We start from the raw sequence: 23,102 nt of genomic DNA, 5'->3' as shown, positions 1-23,102 counted from the left end.
AGTCCATATTAGAGCTCAGTTCAACTAGGGCCTCTTCTTCTTGCATAGTCAGTCCATCACAGGGTGTCACTGGGAAAGAAAATGGATCTCTCACCCACTGATTTGCCAAAGTCTCCTCTCCAACATATTCTTCAAACAGTTCATGCAACCCCTTCAACTGTGTAATGATCACCTGCTGTATAGAGCCCAGTTGCAGCCCTGCCCTACTCACATCATCTTCCAAGGTTGGGAAGATTTCCACAGACCCCTGTTCAACAAGAGCACACCACAGGTCACGAAGAAATCACACCTTAGACACAAAAGATAGATGGCGGCGCTCATTTCGACTCCGCTTTCTTTGGTTTTTGCTGTCTTAGTAGTTCACTTAATTCTGTACCAAACGTCACAGTCTATTCCTAATGATTCATCTCCTGGTTCATTGGCCTCATTTTGTCATCATGGCTTGCCTAACCAGTTTAAATTAAGCCCACAGATTCACAGAAATGGCTACTTTAAAAGACAGATTTGTTTCTACAAGAATTACTCATGTTTCTCTCTCGAGAAAATGTATTTGGCTGGTATCCATCCCAATCCTGGACCTGTGAGAGTATGTGCCACTTTGCACGATGTTTATCAGGCTTTCGTCTAAACGGGGGAACAGGGGCGCTGCGCCCTCTTACTCTCGGCATGTGCCCCCTTACCGACTCCGTGAAAACATCCCAGCAACACTATGTGACAATGTGTCTGATCATCAAATACATTATAATTGCTCCAAAAATATTCCAATCATAGTAGATACACCGCCAGACGGTGCAAAAACAATCCGAATTGGCGTTTTCCAGACTGAGGCGCCATGTTGTTTAGTTGTTTACTTGTCGCGGCTGCTCTTGCGAGATTTGACATGGGTTACATACAAAAGCGAGCTGACTTGTAGAGCAAGATTTCTCGAGACTGAAATGACCTTTCACCCACTGGCGCGGGAGCTTTTGACAGAAGTAGTTCGCGAGTTGTTTTTGTTGACACTTGGGCATTTAAAGATGTCATCCCGCGGCACGAAACGGAAGAAAGCCAAAGACTGTCCGGGGCAGAAGATGATTACTTCTTTCTTTTTCAATGTTGACAGACAATTTGTTACAATTTCCCTCTCAGATAGCCTCAGAATGTCCCATTGGAGCATTTTTCAAAGGCTTTGCACGGCGGGGTGGGGGGTGGGGGGACAACCGGCACCATCCCCCCCCCCGGTCGCTTCGCTCCCTCACCATGGTGAGCGCCCTCATACTAAATTTTTCTAGGAAAAACCCTGTTTATACCTCAATGCTAGAAGTATCATCAGCAAGGCCAAGGAATTTCAAAATGCTTGCTATCGAAGCTGATTTAAATTAGTGTAACTGAGACATGGCTTCGACCTGAGATCTTAGACTGTGAACTCCTGCCTGGGGATGACTTTACTATACATACATCGGCATGATAGACCTGAGAGTTGGTGGAGGTGTAATGCTTGCTAATCAGGAACACAACTGCTAGTATACGAAGGAAAGATCACGAAAGCAATGCTGAAATATTGGTCTGTGAACTATGCAGAGTCAAGAAAGAAATTTTTGGCCGTGGTCTCATCAACCCCCAAACTCTGATTTAGCTTACATCAAAGAGTTCAAAAAGTCCATGGTCCTCGTTCTAAGGCCAAGTTTGAGCAAATGATGTATGGTGATTTCAACCTTCCCCACTGGTCTACCAGGACAGCTACTACTAATGATGCAATATACAACTACTTTACAAAGATAGTTAAAGAATTCTCTGTGGCAACTGGTAAACTTTCCAACTAGGATCAATAATACACTTGATTTAATTCTAACCAACATCCCTGACAAGGTCATAAAACTTGGTTTTGAAGATATCTTCAACTCGGACCACAAAATCCTGAGCTTCGAACTTAATTTAAATATTCCAAGTAAATCAAAAAAGTCAAGCATTCTGCTTACAATTTTAAGAAAGCCAATTGGTCAGGCCTCAAAGAACTGTTATTATACACTTCTTGGGACATGGCCTTTGTTGACAATGACGTAAATGAGTCTCTTAGCATTTGGTGCGATTTGTTATTCAGTGCTGTCAATGAGCACATTCCTAAGTGCACAAGATGAAATACCACCAGTCACCCATGGATTGACAGCAAACTTTTCAAAATAATCAAAAAGAAAAACAACCAAAGAAAGAAGGCACTGAAAACAAAAGCCCCATGTGATATTAAAATTCAAACAGATGAGACAAAATTAAACAAAATGATCCACAAATAGAAGAAAGACGTCACCAACAAGTTGCGAGGTTCTGTGTTTGAAAACCCGAAGCGCTTTTAGTTGTTCATAAAATTGACGACAAAGATAAATTAAAAGCCTTCTTTTCTTAAAGATGGTCAAACTTTTCTAAGGGACAGTGTGGAGAGTAGTCTCCAAGGTACTAGAATGGTACATCTTCAACCGTTGTTATCAGCATTTTGAAGTCCAGCTGTACCATCTCCAACATGGCTTCCTCAAGGGGAGATCTACTACAACTCAACTTTTGGAAGTCTATCATAGCATACTAAACTCTGTTGCTAGTGGCAAGGAGGTCTATGTAGTTTACCTCAACCTGGCCAAAGCCTTTGATAAGGTACCTCACCAAATGCTTCTGCATAAGCTGGAGTTGTGCAGAATCAACGGCACACTACTCTCTTGGTTTCATAGTTATCTTACTGACAGGAATAAAAAAATAAAATAAAAATAGTCATTGATGGCTGCTTCTCTAAGTGGCTTCCCGCAACATCTGGTGTGCCACAAGGGTCTATCCTTGGCCCAATCATGTTTCTTGTCTACATAAATGATGCTCCCGACTACATCTGTTCTAACTATCGCCCTCTTTGCGGAGGACTCCAAACTATAATCGAGCTATTGACCATCCTAATGCCTGCAAGCTTCTCCAACAAAACCTGGACTGTCTGTACAAGTGGAGTCAAGACTGGAAAATGGATTTTAACAGAACCAAAATGTAAAGTGCTGAAGATCTCAAAGAAGAAAACTTCAACCATCAGGAATTACACCCTAGACGGCAGACAGCCTGAAAGCGTATCCTTCATCATTCACTTTGGCATAATGGTCTCCAATAATTTGTCCTGGTCAAAGCACATAGAAGTCACGGTTTCTAAAGCAAACAAAATTCTTGGTCTCCTTAAGAGAGTCTGCTGGGACATACGAGACTCCAGCACCAGAAAGCTGCTATACTGTGCACTGGTCTGATCAAAGCTGGAATATGGTAGTAGTTTATGGTCACCTTGCACTACTAAGCATTGAACCCTCTTAGAGAACATCCAGCGAAGAGCAACTAAATTCGTATTGAACTATCCCCAAAACATGACAGAGAGAGACTAATTAAACTTAATTTATTGCCTTTAGAATATTGTAGAGTAATATCAGATTTACTTCCATTTTTCAAGTCCAGAAGTGGCCTTATATCTACTGATATTAGAAACCACCTGCGTACTTTTGAACCATATTTACTTTTGAACCATAATTACACGCAATTATGACCTTAATAATTATAATTTTATTTGCGAACATAATCAGGATTGCTATAGGAAATCATACTTTGTCAGGACTGCTGAATTGTGGAACTTGTTGCCATCTAGTACTAAGGAAATTAACCTATTTACTACTTTTAGGACAAATCTAATATTTGTCTTAGTGAGGAACTTATGGTCCTCCAGGTTAGATATTAATTTAGCTTGATATATATTTTACTCCTTTGCCATAGTATTTATGTGTGTATGCACTTTTAGAGTACATCCTTAATGTACGTAGTATTGTATGGGGTTAGATTGCAATTGGGACACAAGTTCTGTTTCTTTCCCCGTCACACCCCGTTTTAGATTGAATTATCTGTTTTGGAGTCAATAATTGTTCCTCTTTCTTTTATTTGTACTGTAATGCATTTTTGTGACGAATTCATTAAAATCTCCCTGTTTTGAGGTCCAACTTTTTCCTCAGTGCAGAAACTTGGCCATGTGCTAAAAATGCATGGCATTCCTTGGCCTATAGAGAAGTGTTCAGTATGTTTATACGGTCAAAAATATCAGAAAGATAGGCCAACATTGCAACCCAGTTCATGTCCATCATGTGCTTCACCAGTGGGGAGCTGATTTCGGCGAGGAAGAGGAGGACTTCATGTAGATCACACAAGTGTGTAAGGACCTTGCCCCGGGAGAGCCACCGAACTTCGGAGTGCAGGAGCAGCTGCTGGAAGTGAGCGCTCACGTCATTGCAGAGGATGGAGATGGGCATTCATGGCACTTGATTTAATTAGGTTTACAAGTTTTACTACTGTTAGGGTTTTGCTGGGAATCAAACCCGGGTCGTTGGTGTAGTAATCCAGCAAACCCCCACTAGGCCACCAGGGGAATGACTCAAGTGCAGAGGAGTGAGGCGAAGGTAGAGTACAAAAACAGTTTATTGTCAAAAGCACAGAAGGTCAAAAATCCAAAGCAAAAAGTAAAATCCAAACGCTCAGAAGATATAAGGGAAAATAAAATATCCAAAAGTTCAAAGTCCAAAATTAGAAAAGAAAAGGCAAAAATGCAAAACGCTCAGAAGATCCAAAAATGTCAAGTACAAAGTCCAAAAGAAAGTAAAATACCAAAATACACAAGGACATAAGCAAGGTACACAGGACAGAGGTTACTAGCCATAAGCAGCACAAAGACTCCGTGACAAGAGGCTAAACTGAGGAAGTATATATAGCCAGGGTAATTAAGAAACTAGGCGGGGCAGAAAATAAAGAACAGGTGGGGGTAAAAGGCACATGGAAACACAGGCTATCAAAACAAACACAAAACACAGAAGCAGTGGCGGCCTCTAGAGGCCAAAACAAACATGACAAGATAAAAAAATAACAGCGGCCTCTAGAGGCCAAGACAGTCCCCAGTCCTAACAACTACCTTATTCAGGACTGTGAGCAGCTCTTTGGGTATCTTCTTGGTCGCCAAGGCCTGGTGATGGATGATACAGTGCGTCCAGACAGCAGCGGGAGCAACTGCTTGCACTGGTTTCACCAGACCACTGTGATGACCCGTCATCACCCTTGCACCATCAGTACATATTCCACAACAACGGCCCCAGTCAATATGACTCTCCGGAATGAAATCATTCAAATACTTGATTTCTTCTGCTAAAGTGTGAGCTGGCAGAGAAGGATAAAACAAAAACTCCTCCTGGACACTGAGCTCTTTAACATAGCACATGTACACCATTAGCTGAGCACAGTTAGCGACATCTGTCGATTCATCCAGCTGAATAGAGAAGAAAGGGCTGTCACAAATACAATCCAGCACCTGTTCCTTCACATCAGATGCCATGTCTGAGATGCAGCACTGGATCGTACTGTCAGACATTGGGATTGCATCTGGCTTGGCAGCAGCAGCAGCTTCTCCCAAACACGCATCTTTAGCAGCAGGGAGGAGTAATGTTTCACCAATGTTGTGGGGTTTACCTGCCTTAGCTATGCACAACGCCACATGATATGATGCTTTGGTTGCTTTAGTATTTACAGTGCTTCATGGCTCAATTACTTTCTTCTGTGAACGGAGTTCCTTTACCTTTCTATCAAAAAACTCCTGTGGTTTGGCCACCAAACTTGGGTGCTTGGTCTCAATGTGACACTGGAGTTTACATGGTCTCATATGGTCATTAGCTAGTACCTCTTTGCAAATAACACACTGAGGTAGTGGCGTATCATCTGGGCCAATCCAAACCTTAACTAAATCAATCAGTCATACTTCCTCCATTCTCTACTTACACCAGACTCTCTTTCCTTGCTCATTTTAGGTATTACAAATTGATCCATATCTCTTTCCATACACAGCTCAAATTTGCTAACCAGACGTTTACTATTTTTTCTGTTATTCCCCCCCCCCACACACACTGCGCTTCCCCTAAAGTTCTTTGGCGCCTCCCCTTTTGAAAGCCACCAATTTAGATTGAACCTCATGCCAAAATGCCTTTTTATACAACAGTAGCCTTTCAGAAGAGTTGTATCCAGAAGAAGGATGTGATACAGCTTAACCAGACAAATTATACACACAAGATCGTGATTTCTGTAGCTAGCAAAGCTACTACTACTACTAAAGTTCCTGAACTAAGTTTACTGTAGTTAGATGCATCATGAATGATGAAGCTAAACCCCCCCCCCCCCCCCCATAAATAAATAAATAAATAAATAAATAAATAAATTTTTAAAAATGCCCCTGTTTTCCAGTCACACGTTTTTCTTCTTTTTTAGCTCCAAGTCACTGTGGTGCACACGCATTTCTTATCTATGGACATTATCCACACCACAAGTGCCCTTTCACTCAAGCTTCATGATATATCATGCAACAGAAATTGTTCTGTACATCATGGACACATTGTCTATACTTAGACGCCACCTTTGTCTGGAAAATTTGTGAAATTTAATTCTGATTACTTATGAAACAAGATCATGGCAGTCGTGTCGTATCTTTAAACCAACCAAATCTGGCTTAAAAATCATGACCGTACGAGTGGATTTGGACAAATTATACAAAATGTATTAAACTGTGTGTAAAACATACCATTTGAATCTGTATAGCATTTTTACTGTCTCTTGATACGTTTAGCCAGTTCGCAATATACTGAAATAAAGGAAAAAAAATAGTTTGACAGGTTCAAACACGGTAGGTGTAAAAACTGCATTAATATTAGACTAAACCTCCCTGTGTTTTAAAGAGTATTTCTGAAATTAACCAGTTAGGATGTGTGACTATGGACCCCGATGTCCACAGTGCCATAAACTTGATTTCTTATCTAATGCTCATCGAAAGAGCTTCAAATACTTGACCTCATATAATAATGAAATGGCCCCAACCCAAGGGAAAAGAGGAGGGCAAGTCAAAAAGGAGTTACAATGAAAAACAGGTTTGGTCCACTTTTATGATCCATTTTGAATATTTGTTTCATGTAGTGTAATTTCTCTCAGTAAATGGACACTGAATCAAAAATCACTGACTCAGCATGCCAGCAATTACACGGCTGGAGTTTTGGATCCACTTTTCACTGGTAACCATTGGAGCATGCCGCCCCCCCCCAAAAAAGGCCCGAGTATATTATTCATACTTCAAATGAGAACTGTAATTCAAAAACTACAACTTTCGACAGTGCCTTTCACGCCTGCCACTACTGCCTCATTTACTGCTGCTACTGCTTTTACTGCTGTCATGGTTTTCACTGGTTCCCTTCATCACTGCCTCGTTCAAAGCCACTACATGCAGTGCTTCCACCACTGCCTCATTTGGATATAGTGACATGGAAACTACCCCATTCTTTTTATTTAAAGACTATGACAAGAATTTAATTTGTATTTCACACAGGGCTTTGAACCAGAATTTTTTTCCTATTGGTTCGTTCCGAACAGAAACGGAATTTTAACGTTTCCGGTTTTGGGTTCCACCATTAAATAGACGTTCCCGAAACGGTTAGAACAAAAAAAAATTACGTTCCCTGTCAGCAGTTTAACAAATGGCTATAAAGTTATGTCTCTGTCTCATCCAGCTTAAGCCAAATGTAGGCTAATTCTATTACAACCTTCATTAAATAAGACAAGAAATAATTCAAAACAATTATTATTTCAAACGTTGGCGATTTGGATTCTCAGTATGTCTTCCCATCTACACAAACAGAAAAAGTGCCAAAAATGAAAGATAATTCGTTTAGTGTGTTACCAAAGGCTAGTCAGGCCCTATAGAGGGCTACCGCATGATGTCACCGCGCCGCGAGATTTTGTTAGGCGCCATATTGGAAGACCAAGTACACATCTATGCAAGTACATACATTCATAAAACAAACTACACCTGAAATGTAGCCAGGGCCAGTTCTGCCCTAATCTGGACCCAGGTGCAACATCGCGCAACCCCCCCCCCCCCAAAAAAAAAAAAAGAAAAACACCAGTCTAAATCAGGACAACCATCACATAACTATAAACATTTTATATCAACTATTTTAACTAAATGGGCTATAATAAATAAGCCTGCAGGCAGCCACGGCGGGCTGCCTCAGAAAAGTAACCATTTGTCCTACCTTAAAACTCGTTTTGCATTTTCTGCCTCCTTTTTTGTATTTTCAACCCTCCGTTTATTTTCTTTCCTTTTCTGAAAACCCGATTTGTGTCCAGACATTTTGTTCTGCTACCAACGAACTAACTCGTCAGGTCTCGTCTCTCGAGTCCGCGATGATTCCCGTGGGAAGGGCAACAACTGATACATTTTTACAAACAGCCAATAGGGAGGTTGCAACGTTCAGGCTCTTCTTTGCGCAGACACTCAGTAATGGAGACGTGATAGTAGTCCACCTTCCCGCTCTCTCCATTCAGTCAGCGAACGTCACACAGGAAGTGAACCCCAGCGGGTCATAGAAACTTGCGCAGGAGAAGAATGGCTTTTTTATTTATAGGCTACGGAAACTTTGAGGAACGAAATAAAAACCGGTATTAACCGGTTACCATTATTTTTAATAAGCGTTTCTGTTCCGGAACATAAAAAATAATAAAGTTTCTGGTTTCGTTTCTGTTCCATGTGAAATAGAAAAAAGTTCCCGGTTTTCGTTCCTTGAACCGGTTCAAAGCCCTGATTTCACATTATATTTAAACGTATCTATTTAACAGGTTCATTGTACCCCAAAAGGACCAAGTGATGCAGAGCTGAGCAGTTAAAGCTCAGTATTAACAGACATTTTACTAAACATTCTTAATATTCTTCAAAAGGTCGATGGCTGACTGAAGTCACTCGGGCAGAACTTTAACAAAAAAAAAAAGCTATCACACTGGGTAATTCTGTGCCAAATCACCAGAAGGCTCCCGACTTACCATCTCAGATTTGCTTCATAATTTTTTATTTTGTTTTGATGCCCTTGTAACTAATAATTACTGTGCAAAATTTTAGGCCAATATCTCCACTAGTTTTGGAGATATTAAGCCTTCAAAAAGGGGGCGTGGCCCCATATTTAGCATAAAAACAAGTGTTACAATCAAACATCCATAGTTTGATGGCTAATAACTTTTGAACTGTTCACACTAAATGGCTCAAATTTGCATACATGATTCTTTGATATCATAAGACTTTGTACACAGAAGGAAAGCTTTGTATGTGACATATTTGCAGATTTATGGCGTGCCAAATATGCATTCCTGGAATGCGCATTTGTCCATGGTAGCACTTTTGGCTCTCTATATCTCCAGATTTAATGACACCAGATGTCTGATTCTTTTTAATATATGAGACATGTTATAGTACTATCAGGAAAACGTGATATCTGTGACAAAAATTATACTTGTCTTATATATAAGCCCCTAAAAATGGAAAAACGCTTGTCGTGTCTGTATTTTGAATGCTTATAGCAAAAACCTGACAAGGTCTACCAGAAAACAAATTAGATCAGTGAAAAGAGTAAGGTCTAATTGATATATGTACCAAATATGAAGCTGGTGCTGTGAAGAAAACTATTTCATTCAAGCTGTTGAATATAGAAGGTTTTAAGACATGCGAAAATGCCATTCACAAGGTTACATCACATGCTACATCATTGTATTTTGCCTTCTAAAAGGCAAAATGCATTGTAATTGCACGGTTTCTTATTATTCTTTTTGCTCTTCCGCTCTTTCCTTTGGCATAAAACTCCTCCTAGGATTTTAATCCTAGTTAATGATCCATTATAGATTTCTGCTGGGGAGAGGTCAAGGATGTGCAGCTGACTTTAAATAGGTGAATAGTAATGAGGTCAAGGACACTATGACATGAAATCACTTTGCGTGACCTAGTTTTACTTTGAGTGATAAAGTTCAGTGTACACTTTCACTAACCATATGATAGGGTAGCTCAGGCCGGGAATGAGAAAAGCCTAATGTACTAATTACTCAAATATTAATAGGCAAATTTTTGTCTTGAAGATAGACAGGTCACATGGAGTTAGCATATTCATCATTTATATAGGTGGTATAAATGTATGTTCGTGGTTTATTGACTGATCAGCATTGACCTCATTTGAAGCTCCCTAATAAAGTGACATGTTTAATTTATTAACGAACAAAAATTTCAGAAAAAATTTTGGAATGGAGGTTTGACGCTTAATGTACCAGAATAACAACTTGCTTAAATTGAATGTTTAACTTAAACAGTATGCATACATTTATATATCAAAATTAAACATTTTTTATAGATTCTAAATATGTTAAATTAATTGAATGTTTATCAGAAATTGATCTGTAATTTAATGATTAAAACATAGCATGAAACCTAGTTATGATAAGTTAAAGAAAAGTTTATACTCTGTCATCACATGTTGACCTACAAAGGTCACACAGCAGGTTTTGTATATACACAAAGAGACTTTCAAAGTCCTCAACAATACCAGGAACAAGGGACAACCACTCATTTGTTCCCATCTCAGAGAGCCAGTTGCAGAGCAGCAGAGTGTCTGGTGGACCAAACTTCATTGTGGACATGAGTGGCACTCATCCCCAGGTTGTAGATGATGCTGTGAAAGAAGGTTACACCCTGTCAGACATGATCCCAGGAAAACATGTTGCATGTTTGTATGACCAGCAATGGTGGATTGGTAATATCTGTGCAATATCGGAGGAGGAATAGGATATGCAAGTACAATTTATGCACCCTCATGGTCCTGCAAAGTCTTACAGTTGGCCCAGAAGAGAAGATATCTGTTGGGTTCTACTAATACACATCATAAAGATCATAGATGCACCAATCACATCAACTGGTAGACAATATGTAGTTCCGTCTGGTGTGGTGAAAGAAATTGACCAGTTATTCAAACGCTTCAAATAGACATGCCAAGTCTACATAAATAGAATTAAATTTGTGTAATTTACTTTTGTGAGATTTGTAAATCATTTATCATATTTACAAATATACTACATATATGTATAGTCAAGAGAATTTGAATTAATAATGATGTAACATGTGATGCAACCTTGTGAATGGCATTTTCGCATGTCATAAAACCTTCTATATTCAACAGCTTGAATAAAACACTTTTCTTCACAGCACCAACTTCATATTTGGTACATATATCAAATAGATCTTGCTCTTTTCAATGATCTAATTTGTTTTCTGGTAGACCTTGTCAGTTTTTTGCTATAAGCATTCAAAATACAGATGCGACAAGCGTTTTTCCATTTTTAGGGGCCTATATATGAGACAAGTATAATTTTTGTCACAGATATCACATGTTTTCCTGATAATACTATAACATGTCTCATATATTAAAAAGAATCAGACATCTGGCATCATTAAATCTGGAGATATAGAGAGCCAAAAGTGCTACCATGGACAAATGCACATTCCAGGAAGCCATATTTGGCACGCCATAAATCTGCAAATATGTATACAAAGCTCTCCTTCTGTGTACAGAGCCTTATTATATCAAAGAATCATGTGTGCAAATTTGAACCATTTAGAGTGAACAGTTCAAAAGTTATTAGCCAAACTATGGATGTTTGTAACACTTTTTATGCTAAATATGGGGCCACACCTCCTTTTTGAAGGCTTAATATCTCCGAAACTAGTGGAGATATTGGCCTAAAATTTTGCACAGCAGTTATTAGTAACAAGGACATTAAAATAAAAAAAAATGAACAAAATCTAAGATGGTCAGTCGGGAACTCTCTAAAATCTGGTGATTTGGCACGGAATTATTCTATTAACATTTGGTTTAATAATAATAATAATAATAATAACAACAACAACACTGCACTAAAAGATTCCTAAATCCAAAAGGTGCATCAGCTCACACTTCAGAGAACTTCAATAAGTGGGGCTGCACACTAAAATAGCTGACCTTTCAGCATCCCGAAATGTCCTTCATACCGTACATGTTCCCACATTCTACTTTAGCTTTCCACAGACAATTAAAACAGCACTGAAAATAAGCTCTTTTTTTCCAAGAGACCTAAAGTCATGGCCCCAGGTTCCATCTCCACTAGCAGACTGAAGCACTGAATATTCATGAAAACCAACAGCTGCTCTATTTAGCTCATTCACACTATAAACAAGCAGAAAGAAGTGACTGAAAATTAAGGCATCTTTTATCCTAAATACGCTGTCATTTTGGCTGTGTTGCGTTATATAAAATAAGTCACATTTAAACCCTTTATGCCAATTAAACTTTGGTGACACAAAAGAAGGTGGGGAGTTGAACATAATAAAAGGTCTGAACTTTAAATTTAACAACCAACATTGTGCCAGGAAAGAAACAAACCTAGTTAGCATTAAATTGTTGTGTTCATGAGGATCTATGAGTACAGGAAAGACTTTTAGAACTCAACTTCCAACATTAAATGTTCAGATTGATCATTATAAAAATATTTTACAATTATGTTGCTGTAAAAATTGAAAAGATGGCTTGGGGACAACTGAACAGTAGTTTAAATGGTCACTGCAACTTATAAAGAAATTTTTATTTAACTTCCTTTCCATTAGCCTATTGTTGCAACAGGGCTGCAGTTATGATAACTTAAGTAGCTACTAACAGATTAACAACAGTTCAGTCAGTCATCTCATCTCATTATCTCTAGCCGCTTTATCCTTCTACAGGGTCGCAGGCAAGCTGGAGCCTATCCCAGCTGACTACGGACAAAAGGCGGGGTACACCCTGGACAAGTCGCCAGGTCATCACAGGGCTGACACATAGACACAGACAACCATTCACACTCACATTCACACCTACGGTCAATTTAGAGTCACCAGTTAACCTAACCTGCATGTCTTTGGACTGTGGGGGAAACCGGAGCACCCGGAGGAAACCCACGCGGACACGGGGAGAACATGCAAACTCTGCACAGAAAGGCCCTCGCCGGCCATGGGGCTCGAACCCAGGACCTTCTTGCTGTGAGGCGACAGCGCTAACCACTACACCACCGTGCCGCCAGTTCAGTCAGTCACTTACATTAAATTTGTTAGAAAGTGCAAGATTAGTTCAGGTCTACTTCCTAGTTTCCTCATCGTCAACCATACGACTCCTCTAAAGTATTCAGCTGATCTCTTTGTAGAAGGCAACACACCCACATCAGCTGTGCTCTTTAATCTAGACCCCAACTTTGACATTTGACCCTAAATCTTTCAACCCTTAGCCCTTTTGACAAAGCCACAGAGTTGAAAAATGTGAACCAGTTACAATGGACGTCCAGTCATGTGGGAATATTCACCACCAATGCCATGACCACTTGGCTGATAATCGTTTACACAATAGTTAATGAGCTTGAGGTACATATTCATGAAGTCACACTGGATAATTCTGAAAGAGTTAGAAGGAAATTGATCCCATAATTCTAACCTACATATAGAGGGATTTCACTGACGTCACCCGAAACCGGAAGTAAACAGACCCTGCGACATTTTGGAAGACCAACAAACTCGTGATTAGGGGGAAATAATGGCAGCGGTATGTGAACCCACGAGAATAAAGTGGAGTGGCAAACGACTTAAACAAACAAATCTGAGCTGTTTTATTTATGATTTATTGGCCCAGCAGTAGACTTGAAAGAAACCTGTGTGAGACTTGGCAAAAAACTGTGGATATAATGGACAAGTCTGTGCATGATCTGTGGACACTTTGAGGTAAGCAAACGCAAGAAATTCAGATTTAAAACATGCTAAATTGGCCCCAAGTTGATAACTGTATGAGGAGCAAGCTTCCCAGACTTCTACAATTTAATAATAATAATAATAATAATAAAGGATGGTTTGGGGCTTGCTCTCCCTCCTATTATATAAATAAAGCATAGTTGTGTAGGCATATATCATAAATACATATGTATAATTTGGATAAATTAACCTAAATTATGGATACCTTAATAGTAACAAAAAGTATTAATTTTTCAACTGAAAAGATATATTATTAAAAGATAAATATCAACAAGATTACCTTGGCCATAACTATGTGTAGGTTATTCTTAATAACAGCTGTAATATCACGAACCAAGCCACTAACAACATAATTGTAAGCCTGTAGCCCTTTGTAGGCTTTCAAGTCATCAGCAGTGTAGGCACTGGGTGTAAACAACAAATAGTTTACAATGTCTGGGTAGCAAACAGATGGCAGAATTCTACTCTGACAATCCCCACCAAGTCCCGAAGGCAGACGGAGATAGACCGGCTAGTCAAGGAGAGGAGGCAGCTGAAGAAGCAGTGGAGGAAGGCCACAGAGGAGGAAAAGGAGGGAATAAACCTACTGCAGGAAGAGATCAAGGGCAGGCTGGTAACACTGAGAAGAGCGGAGAATCTCTTGAAGAAACGCAGAAGGAAAGAGCAAACAAGATCACGCTTCTACAAAGACCCCTTCAAATTTGTGAAGAGCCTCTTCACAAAGAGTGGAAGTCTCTCTGCATCAAAGGCTGCCTTGGAAGAACACCTGAAAAGAACTTGCACAGATGACCGACACCAGGAAAAGGTTGCACTCCCACCTGACATGCCACCGCTCAACACACCGGCGCACGAGCTAGACATCAGTCCACCCAGGTGGAGTGAAGTGGACAAAACTGTGCGTAGAGCAAGGGCCGCGTCAGCTCCAGGCCCCAATGGAGTTCCATACAGGCTCTACAAAAACGCACCAGGTGTCCTTCAATTCCTCTGGAAGCTGATGAAGGTTGTGTGGAAAAAGAAGGAGATTCCAACATCCTGGCGGAGAGCCGGAGGGATCCTCATCCCCAAGGAAAAGGACTCCTCAGAAATTGGCCAGTTCCGTCAGATCAGCCTTCTAAATGTCGAGGGAAAAATCTTCTTCAGCGTGGTGGCTCAAAGGCTGGCAAGTTATCTGCAAAGAAACAACCTGATTGACACATCAATCCAGAAAGCAGGCATCTCGGGCTTCTCAGGATGTGTGGAGCATGCTAGTGTCATCTGGCATCAAATCCAGCTCGCCAAGAGGGAGGGGACAGATCTCCATGTGGTATTCCTGGATCTTGCAAATGCTTTTGGCTCGGTCCCTCACGACCTCCTGTGGACAGCCTTTGAGTACTTCAGAGTCCCACCAGCCCTTACAACTTTGGTCAAGGCCCATTTCCAGGACGTCCAGCTCTGCGTGACGACAGCAGAGTACACCACAACATGGCAACATCTGGAAGTGGGAATCATGGCCGGTTGCACCATCTCCCCACTGGCATTCACCCTGGCCATGGAGGTCATAATACGGGCTTCTCGATGGGTGGTGGGCGGACAGCAAATAAGACCTGGGCTGAGGCTGCCCCCAGTCAGGGCCTATATGGATGACCTCACAACACTGACTGTGACCAAGGCTTGCACAGCACGGCTTCTGGGAAAACTTCAAGAGAACATCGAGCGGGCTCGCATGAAGATCAAGCCGAGCAAGTCCAGAAGCATCTCCATTGTCAAGGGGAAGCTGTCAGACCACTGCTTCCACATTGGCGGTGAACCCATCCCAACGGTCTCCGAGAAGCCTGTGAAGAGCCTGGGGCGCTGGTATGATGCCTCCCTCAAAGACAAAGAGCAAGTAGAGCAGCTCAGGAAGGACACAGCCAGCGCCCTAGAGAACAATCGATAGAACCCTGCTTCCTGGCAAGCTCAAGCTCTGGTGCATGCAGTATGGACTCCTGCCACGTCTCCTCTGGCCACTAACCCTCTACGAGGTTCCACTCTCAAAGGTGGAAAAACTGGAGAGGCTGGTCAACTCATGTCAGGAAGTGGCTTGGCCTTCCCAGGTGCCTCAGTAGCATTGAGCTTTACGGCAGAGGGATGCTGGAACTTCCCATCACCAGCCTTGCAGAGGAGTACAAGTGCGCCAAGGTCAGACTGGAGATGACGCTCCAAGATTCCCGTGACCCATTTGTGGCCCAAGCAGCACCCATCCTGGCCACTGGGAGGAAGTGGACCCCGCTGGCTGCAACAGAGCAGGCAAAGGCAGCACTCCGACACCGTGACATCGTGGGACATGTTCAGGAGGGGAGGAGTGGTCTTGGCCTTGGTACTAGCAGACCGACTTGGAGCAAGGCCAACCCAGCTCAGAGACGCAAGCTGGTGGTTCAAGAGGTACGTTTGGAAGAGGAAGCAGCAAGGCACACACAAGCCGTGTCACAGGCAAAGCAAGGGCAGTGGTTGGCATGGGAAGGAGTAGAGAAGAGAAAGCTCTCCTGGAAAGACCTTTGGGAGATGGAGGCATTCAGGGCAAGCTTTACCATCAGGGCTGCATACGATGTCTTACCTTCCCCTGCAAACCTAAGCCAATGGTATGGCGATGACCCCACATGTTCCTTGTGCCCAAGCCCAGCAACACTAAAGCACATTTTAGTGGGCTGCAAGACTAGCCTCACCCAAGGCCGCTACACCTGGCGACACAACCAGGTACTAAGATGTCTTGCTGCAGTGCTGGAATGCCAGCGGGTGAGCGCAAATGCGCTTCCTCCCCCGCCATCCCACCGGCAGCCAACACTCTTTGTCCGGCAGGGTCAAGCCAGCTTCACCATCACCAGTAGGGCGGACATTGGGCAGCTGGGTAGAGCACAGGACTGGAAAATGCTGGCAGACCTGGACAAAAAGCTGTGCTTTCCACCGGAAATTGCATCCACCAACCTGCGTCCAGACCTTGTTTTGTGGTCTTCCTCACTCAAGCTCGTGTACATCATTGAGCTCACGGTACCATGGGAGGGGGCGGTAGAGGAAGCCTATGAGCGGAAGCAGCTGAGATACGCCTATCTTGCAGCAGATGCCAAGCAACAAGGCTGGAATGTGAAGGTACGCCCGGTGGAAGTAGGCTGCAGGGGATTCATAGCCACCTCAACATATAGGCTACTCAGGGAGATGGGGGTGCGAGGGAAGGCCCACAGGCAGGCAATCAAGAATCTCTCCAAAGCTGCTGAGAAGGGGAGCCAGTGGCTGTGGACCAGGAGGAAGGACCTGACATGGGGCTCCAAGTGTGTGATGGCTGATGGGAGTGAACCTGGGACGCTGGGATTCACTGCTGAACCCTCTGGAGGTGTTGTGGGCCTATCAGCGAAACACCCAAGAAGGAGGGCACCCACTTGAGAACCCAAAGGATGCCATCACTCATTTGATGGCCACAGTGTCTCGTCGGTGCCTTAAGTATCTATTGGGATAACAACACCTAGTCCTACATAACATATGATTTATTGGCCCAACAGTAGACTTGAAAGAAACCTGTGTGAGACTTGGCAAAAAACTGTGGATATAATGGATAAGTCTGTGCATGATCTGTGGACACTTTGAGGTAAGCAAACGCAAGAAATTCAGATTTAAAACATGCTAAATTGGCCCCAAGTTGATAACTGTATGAGGAGCAAGCTTCCCAGACTTCTACAATTTAATAATAATAATAATAATAATAATAATAATAATAATAAAGGATGGTTTGGGGCTTGCTCTCCCTCCTATTATATAAATAAAGCATAGTTGTGTAGGCATATATCATAAATACATATGTATAATTTGGATAAATTAACCTAAATTATGGATACCTTAATAGTAACAAAAAGTATTAATTTTTCAACTGAAAAGATATATTATTAAAAGATAAATATCAACAAGATTACCTTGGCCATAACCATGTGTAGGTTATTCTTAATAACAGCTGTAATATCACGAACCAAGCCACTAACAACATAATTGTAAGCCTGTAGCCCTTTGTAGGCTTTCAAGTCATCAGCAGTGTAGGCACTGGGTGTAAACAACAAATAGTTTACAATGTCTGGGTAACAAACAGATGGCAGAATTGGTGTCAGGTCCTCCTTATGTTTCCATTCTCCCTTGCCCCGAGTCTTATCATATGGGTCAAACCCATCAATCATAGCCAGTTTCTCCACATACCGTGTCCTTTCTGCAGCTGGTAATGTACTCACATAACCAGAATTATCAGCCATCGTGTCACTTTACTCTCACTCGTACTTTGTTTTATATTGTGAGTGCATGTACTTGGTCTTCCAATATGGCACCTAACAAAATCTCGCGGCGCGGTGACGTCATGCGGTAGCCCTCTATAGTGAGTATGGTAAAGAGAACTATCCCTCTGAATGAAGAATACATTTTATATTCCATGTCTTACTCCCAACTAAGATCCATCCTTATAATGGGATGGATACCTTGACTTAAACAAATGAAGGAGACACAGATTCCTAACATAAGAAAGCGCAGAACGGAACCTGGAACCAAATATTCTTTTGAATGAAATGGTTATAAGATTCCTGAGGAAGCTAGTGCTACAGGCCACCCAATATTCAGTCATTTTCAGTAACCATTTTATCCTGGTCAGGGTCACTGGGGAACCAGATCCTATCCTAGGAACACTGGACATGAGGTGGAAACGTACCCTTGGAGGAGACACCAGTGCTTTGCAGGCTATACAATATGCTTGCATGAATAGAGCTGCACAATGGCTGAAATGATAACTTGGCACAACCTCTGTTTGAAGGCAAAAATTGATTGGCTGAAACTCCAAAAGAAGAAACTACAGGATCTGGAATGATCCACTGGCCCAAATATACCACTGGCTCCAAGGTCCACTGGCTTTGAAATTCCTGAAGATGGTACAGCTACAGGCGAGCCAAAGCTTTCTTCTAAAAGATTAAATGCATTTTTCCAAACCCAGTCTCCGCTGCTTTGTCTCGAGCTGAATTCTTCTGGTAAAGATTATAGTTTATTGGCAAACACATTTTCGGACAAGCTAATGTGCTAGGATTTATACTGCATAAAAATATAAAAGACCAAGTGATGCATGAACCAGAATGAGGCTGTTTCAAACTGTTACAGGCTGTAGATGTTTGCCACCTCAAAACACAAATACACTCTACCAAAGAAGGAACAAGATGCTACATGGACAAATAAATACTGTTGTCCATTTGGTGGAAAGTGCTGAAGGTATAGACCGCTTCGCATGTTTGTAAACAAACCAACCGTTGCCAGGATGCGCGCGCAGCCTGGACCCAGAAACAATGGCGCTGCCCATAGACCGGCATTATGAGCTGTCAGATTATGCCAAACAATTGTCGTTACAAGATCGAGAATGCTACATAAATAAGTTAACTCTAACAAGTGGACATCGCCTACCGGATCCGCATTTAATTAAAGAGTGGAAGGACGATGTTAGTAAGTTCCCTGGTATACAATGGCCAGATATATACTCGTACCTTATTGACACGACTTCAGTGTACACCCACGAAAAACTTCATGCCTACAAGTCTTTAGACGCATATGATTATGTTATGTGCGGGCATGTACAACTTGATTAACAATGGGACATTCATATTCATTTTGTTTTAATCAAATTATGCCAGTGATGTGATGGCAATGTGGCTTTAGCTACAACAGCAAATACCAACACTAAACAGCAATTTGCAGAAGGTAATGGCATGAAAGGAATGATAGTGTAAAGGGTGCAGCTAAGAGAAATCAGAGCTGCGTAAAAAGCGAGAGGCAGAGACCAGAAATGAAACTGAACAGGGCGGGAGCTAGGTTAGAGCAGTCAACGTAAGTTGGCATTTAGAGTGAGGGCACACAATTTTACCTTTCCATCCTTGCTTTAAAATTGTGATTTTCGGCATACGCAAATAATGATGGCACAAAACCTGGACTGCTTGAGTCAAGCAAGACCTCTCCTACAAACAAAATTGCATGCAAAGCTAAGTTAACACGCTAACAATATTCATTACATTGTGTAACTATGACCCAGCTAATCAGACAAACATTACCAAAGTATTTTGCTACATCAATAAACGAAGACTAGAAAGAATAAAAAAGAAAGATTTAATAAATAGCCTGATCTTACCTGTGATGAAGTGGGCGCTGCAAACCCGCGCATTTTTGATAGTACTTTCATCCCAGTCTACACGTTTGATGGCTTGTAGCCATAGACGTCGGCGATTTTTTTGGAATAGGTGAGATCCTGCTGGAATTCTGAACATTTTAACCCCATCACTGCTACGATCCTGACACCCGAAAACACAACAACTAGGCATTTCTGAGTCTTTTTTGGGTCCATGCTGCGCGCGCAATTTCCGCTTATGTATGAATGACGTTTACTGCGAAGGGGTCTATAGCAGAGCCTCAAGTCAAAAATTTAATATAAAAATAAGGGCTTGGAGCCAAGGTAAGCATCTAAATGTGGAACTTGGTTCAACAAATAGAGGAAGACAATGCTCAGGATTGCAGCAATAAGACGAGACTTTTTTTTTTTTTTTAAACTGTATCCACAGGTGGATGTTTACTCAGAACAACAGACCTAAAACAAAAACCATTCAATTATCACTAATGTCTAATAAAACTCAAGGGGAGCTTTAGTGGAGACTGTTAGAATTCACCTCCATGTAGGTACAAAAAAAATTCTCAATAAGGATTATAGTCTTACTTGACTGATTAGGATATCCACTGGCCACTACTGAAGCAAGACTAGCTCAACTCATGCCAATGTGTATTTCTCATCTCAAACCCATTTCGAATATTTTTCCCTTAATCTTATTAATAAAAATACCACTACATCACCCCATTATTCATTTGAGGACCTTTAAGAAAACGTGATGCTTCACAGAGGATTTGCAAATCCGAGCCAGTGAACACTGCTGGAATTTTGGCGCAAAAACCCGAGACCCAAACAGGGGAAACTCTGAATCACTTCCTGCTTTGGACCAGCATAAAGTCCAATGTTCATACTGTGGCTTTTCTAAGTGAAACCAAAGGAAAATCACTCCAGATTTAGTATTTAACTGCATTTTGTCAGTTACATTAAGAACTCCTATGGTCCACAACGGAAAAAAGGAAATCAGAATGATTCCAGTGCAGTACAGAGCTCTGTTGGCGTGTTGTTTTTCAAGCAGGCACTCTATGGTTTGGCTTGGCCAAAGAAGCAGCTGTAGAGTTTCATTTTGCAGCCAATGCTTCACTACGCTAGCTCTCTCTGTGTGTGCGCGCGTGCGTGTGTGTGAGAGAGAGAGAGAGAGTGAGTGTGTGAGTGTGAGAGAGAGAAACCTTACAAATCTGCCAACCTCTTTGGCAAAGCCCCTCTTCTGGCTCCAGACCAACAGCTTAGCTAGCATTTGATCTATTGCCTGAAAAGACCACGTTTCTTGGGTTCTCTTGTCAAGTTCATTTCACAAAAACAAAACATTTGACATTTTAAACAGGTATCATTCAACTTGCAAGGGGCATTTCTGAGGTGTTCAGATGAAGTGTACTCCTTAGCATGACGTAAAGAATTTGGAAATGGAGCAGTGTATGATCAGGAGGAGATTAGAATGAGCTCTGAACATGCAAACAACAATGACGATGTTAGGATGCTGAGCCTCTGGCCTGAAATTAGGCTACTGTGTTTATTAGATGTTTATTAAGTTATACAACATATATGTACTTACACCTAGTCCACACTAGCAGATCAATCAGAAAATGACCTTTTAAGGATTTTTTTAGCCTGTTTTCACAAATGTTTTCCATCTGGGGGGGGACGACACCTGAATTAATGACTCCACTAGCTAGCTGTTTAACAGTGCATTTTAAATACCTGTTTGTGGAAACACCAGCAGTCCCTGTATACTTCTAAAGTTCCTTACAAGACTGGGAACTATATTAATACTCCATCCAATCACTGTGCACTAGCGTGTACATTAAATGTGTTTATAATGATATATGATGCATTGTTAATGATGCTAATGCTAATTTGGCAGTTGTTGCTGCATTTTCTTGTGTTAGGCTGACATTACAAGAAGTTAGCAGTTGTGTGATGTGCTGATGTCACAGGGGGACATTGATGCTGCTACAACAGTTACAAAAGGAGAAACGACAAACAATTAACAGTTATTCCACGAAATCGAGTCGTACATGAGCTGATAGCCGACAAGGCGCATAGTGCAGGATTGCATCAAGGCATAGATCTGGAGAAGGGTACAGAAAAATTGCTGCAGCTTTACAGGGCCCAAAGAGCACAGTGGCCACCATCATTCATAAATGGAAGAAGTTTGGAACCACCAAGAATCTTCCTAGACCTGGCCACCTGGCCAAACTGAGCGATCGGGGAAGACAGGCCTTGGCCAGGGAGGAGAGCAGCAACCCGAGGGTCACTCTGACAGAGCTCCAGCATATCCTTGTGGAGATGGGAGAACCTTTCAGAAGATCAACCATCCAGGCAGCACTCCACAGATCAGGCCTTTATGGTAGAGTGGCCAGACGGAAGCCACTCCTTAGTAAAAAGGCACATGACAGCCCGCTTGGAGTTTGCCAAAAGGCACCTAGAGGACTCGCAAACCATGAGAAACAAGATTCTCTGGTCTGATGAAACCAAAATTGGAGGTTTTGGCCTGAATACCAAGAGTCACATCTGGAGGAAACCAGGCACCACTCATCACCTGGCTAATGCCATCCCTACAGTGCAGCATGGCAGTGGCAGCATCACGATGTGGGGATGTTTTTCAGCAGTGGGAATGGGGCAACTAGTCCTAATGGAGGGAAAGATGAATGCAGCCAAGTACACCGAGATCCTTGAAGAAAACCTGCTCCAGAGCGCTCTGGACCTCAGACTGGGGAAGGTTTACCTTCCAACATGACAACAACCTGAAGCACACAGCCAAGAGAACAAAGGAGTGGCTTCAGAGAAAGTCTGTGAATGTCCTGAAGTGGTCCAGCCAGAGCCCAGACCTGAATCCAATTGAACATCTGTGGAAGGAGCTGAAAATGGCTGTGTACCAAATGCTCCCCATCCAACCTGACAGAGCTTGCAAGGATATGCCAAGAGGAATGGGCAAAAATGTCCAGTAACAAATGTGTCAAGCTCGTAGCTTCTTTCCCAAGATGCCTTGAAGCTGTAATTGCTGCCAAAGGTGCATCAACCAAGTATTAGGCTAAGGGTGTGTAACCCCTAAATAACCTATTTTTGTCAGTAAAATAAAATTACATATTTTCTAAACACCTGCTTTCACTTTGTCATTATGGGCTATTTTGTGCGAGTTCATTTTTTTGTCACAAAATTCTAATCTATTGTAGAATAAATCTGTAACGTAATAAAATGTGGAGAAGGTGAAAGGGGTGTGCAGACTTTCCGGCTTGACTGTACATTCTTACCATCAAATGG

General features: G+C 41.8%; 1 protein-coding gene across 3 annotated transcripts in view; it reads right to left on the bottom strand.

The window, feature by feature from the left end:
• Positions 1–23,102, bottom strand: part of gpm6bb (glycoprotein M6Bb) — a 102,295-nt gene that overhangs the window by 52,392 nt on the left and 26,801 nt on the right. For 2 of the 3 annotated variants that reach the window (XM_060937269.1, XM_060937271.1), the window contains exon 2: positions 10,416–10,541. The exons of the other annotated variant lie outside the window; for it this stretch is intronic. In XM_060937269.1, the coding sequence (XP_060793252.1) occupies positions 10,416–10,509 (94 nt within the window). In that variant the 5' untranslated portion in view covers positions 10,510–10,541. The remainder of the gene's footprint in view (positions 1–10,415; positions 10,542–23,102) is intronic. 3 annotated transcript variants of the gene reach the window in all.

This window comes from Neoarius graeffei, chromosome 13 (assembly GCF_027579695.1).
Source record: "Neoarius graeffei isolate fNeoGra1 chromosome 13, fNeoGra1.pri, whole genome shotgun sequence".
NCBI lineage: Eukaryota > Metazoa > Chordata > Actinopteri > Siluriformes > Ariidae > Neoarius > Neoarius graeffei.
This window is presented reverse-complemented; position numbering and strand designations above follow the sequence as displayed.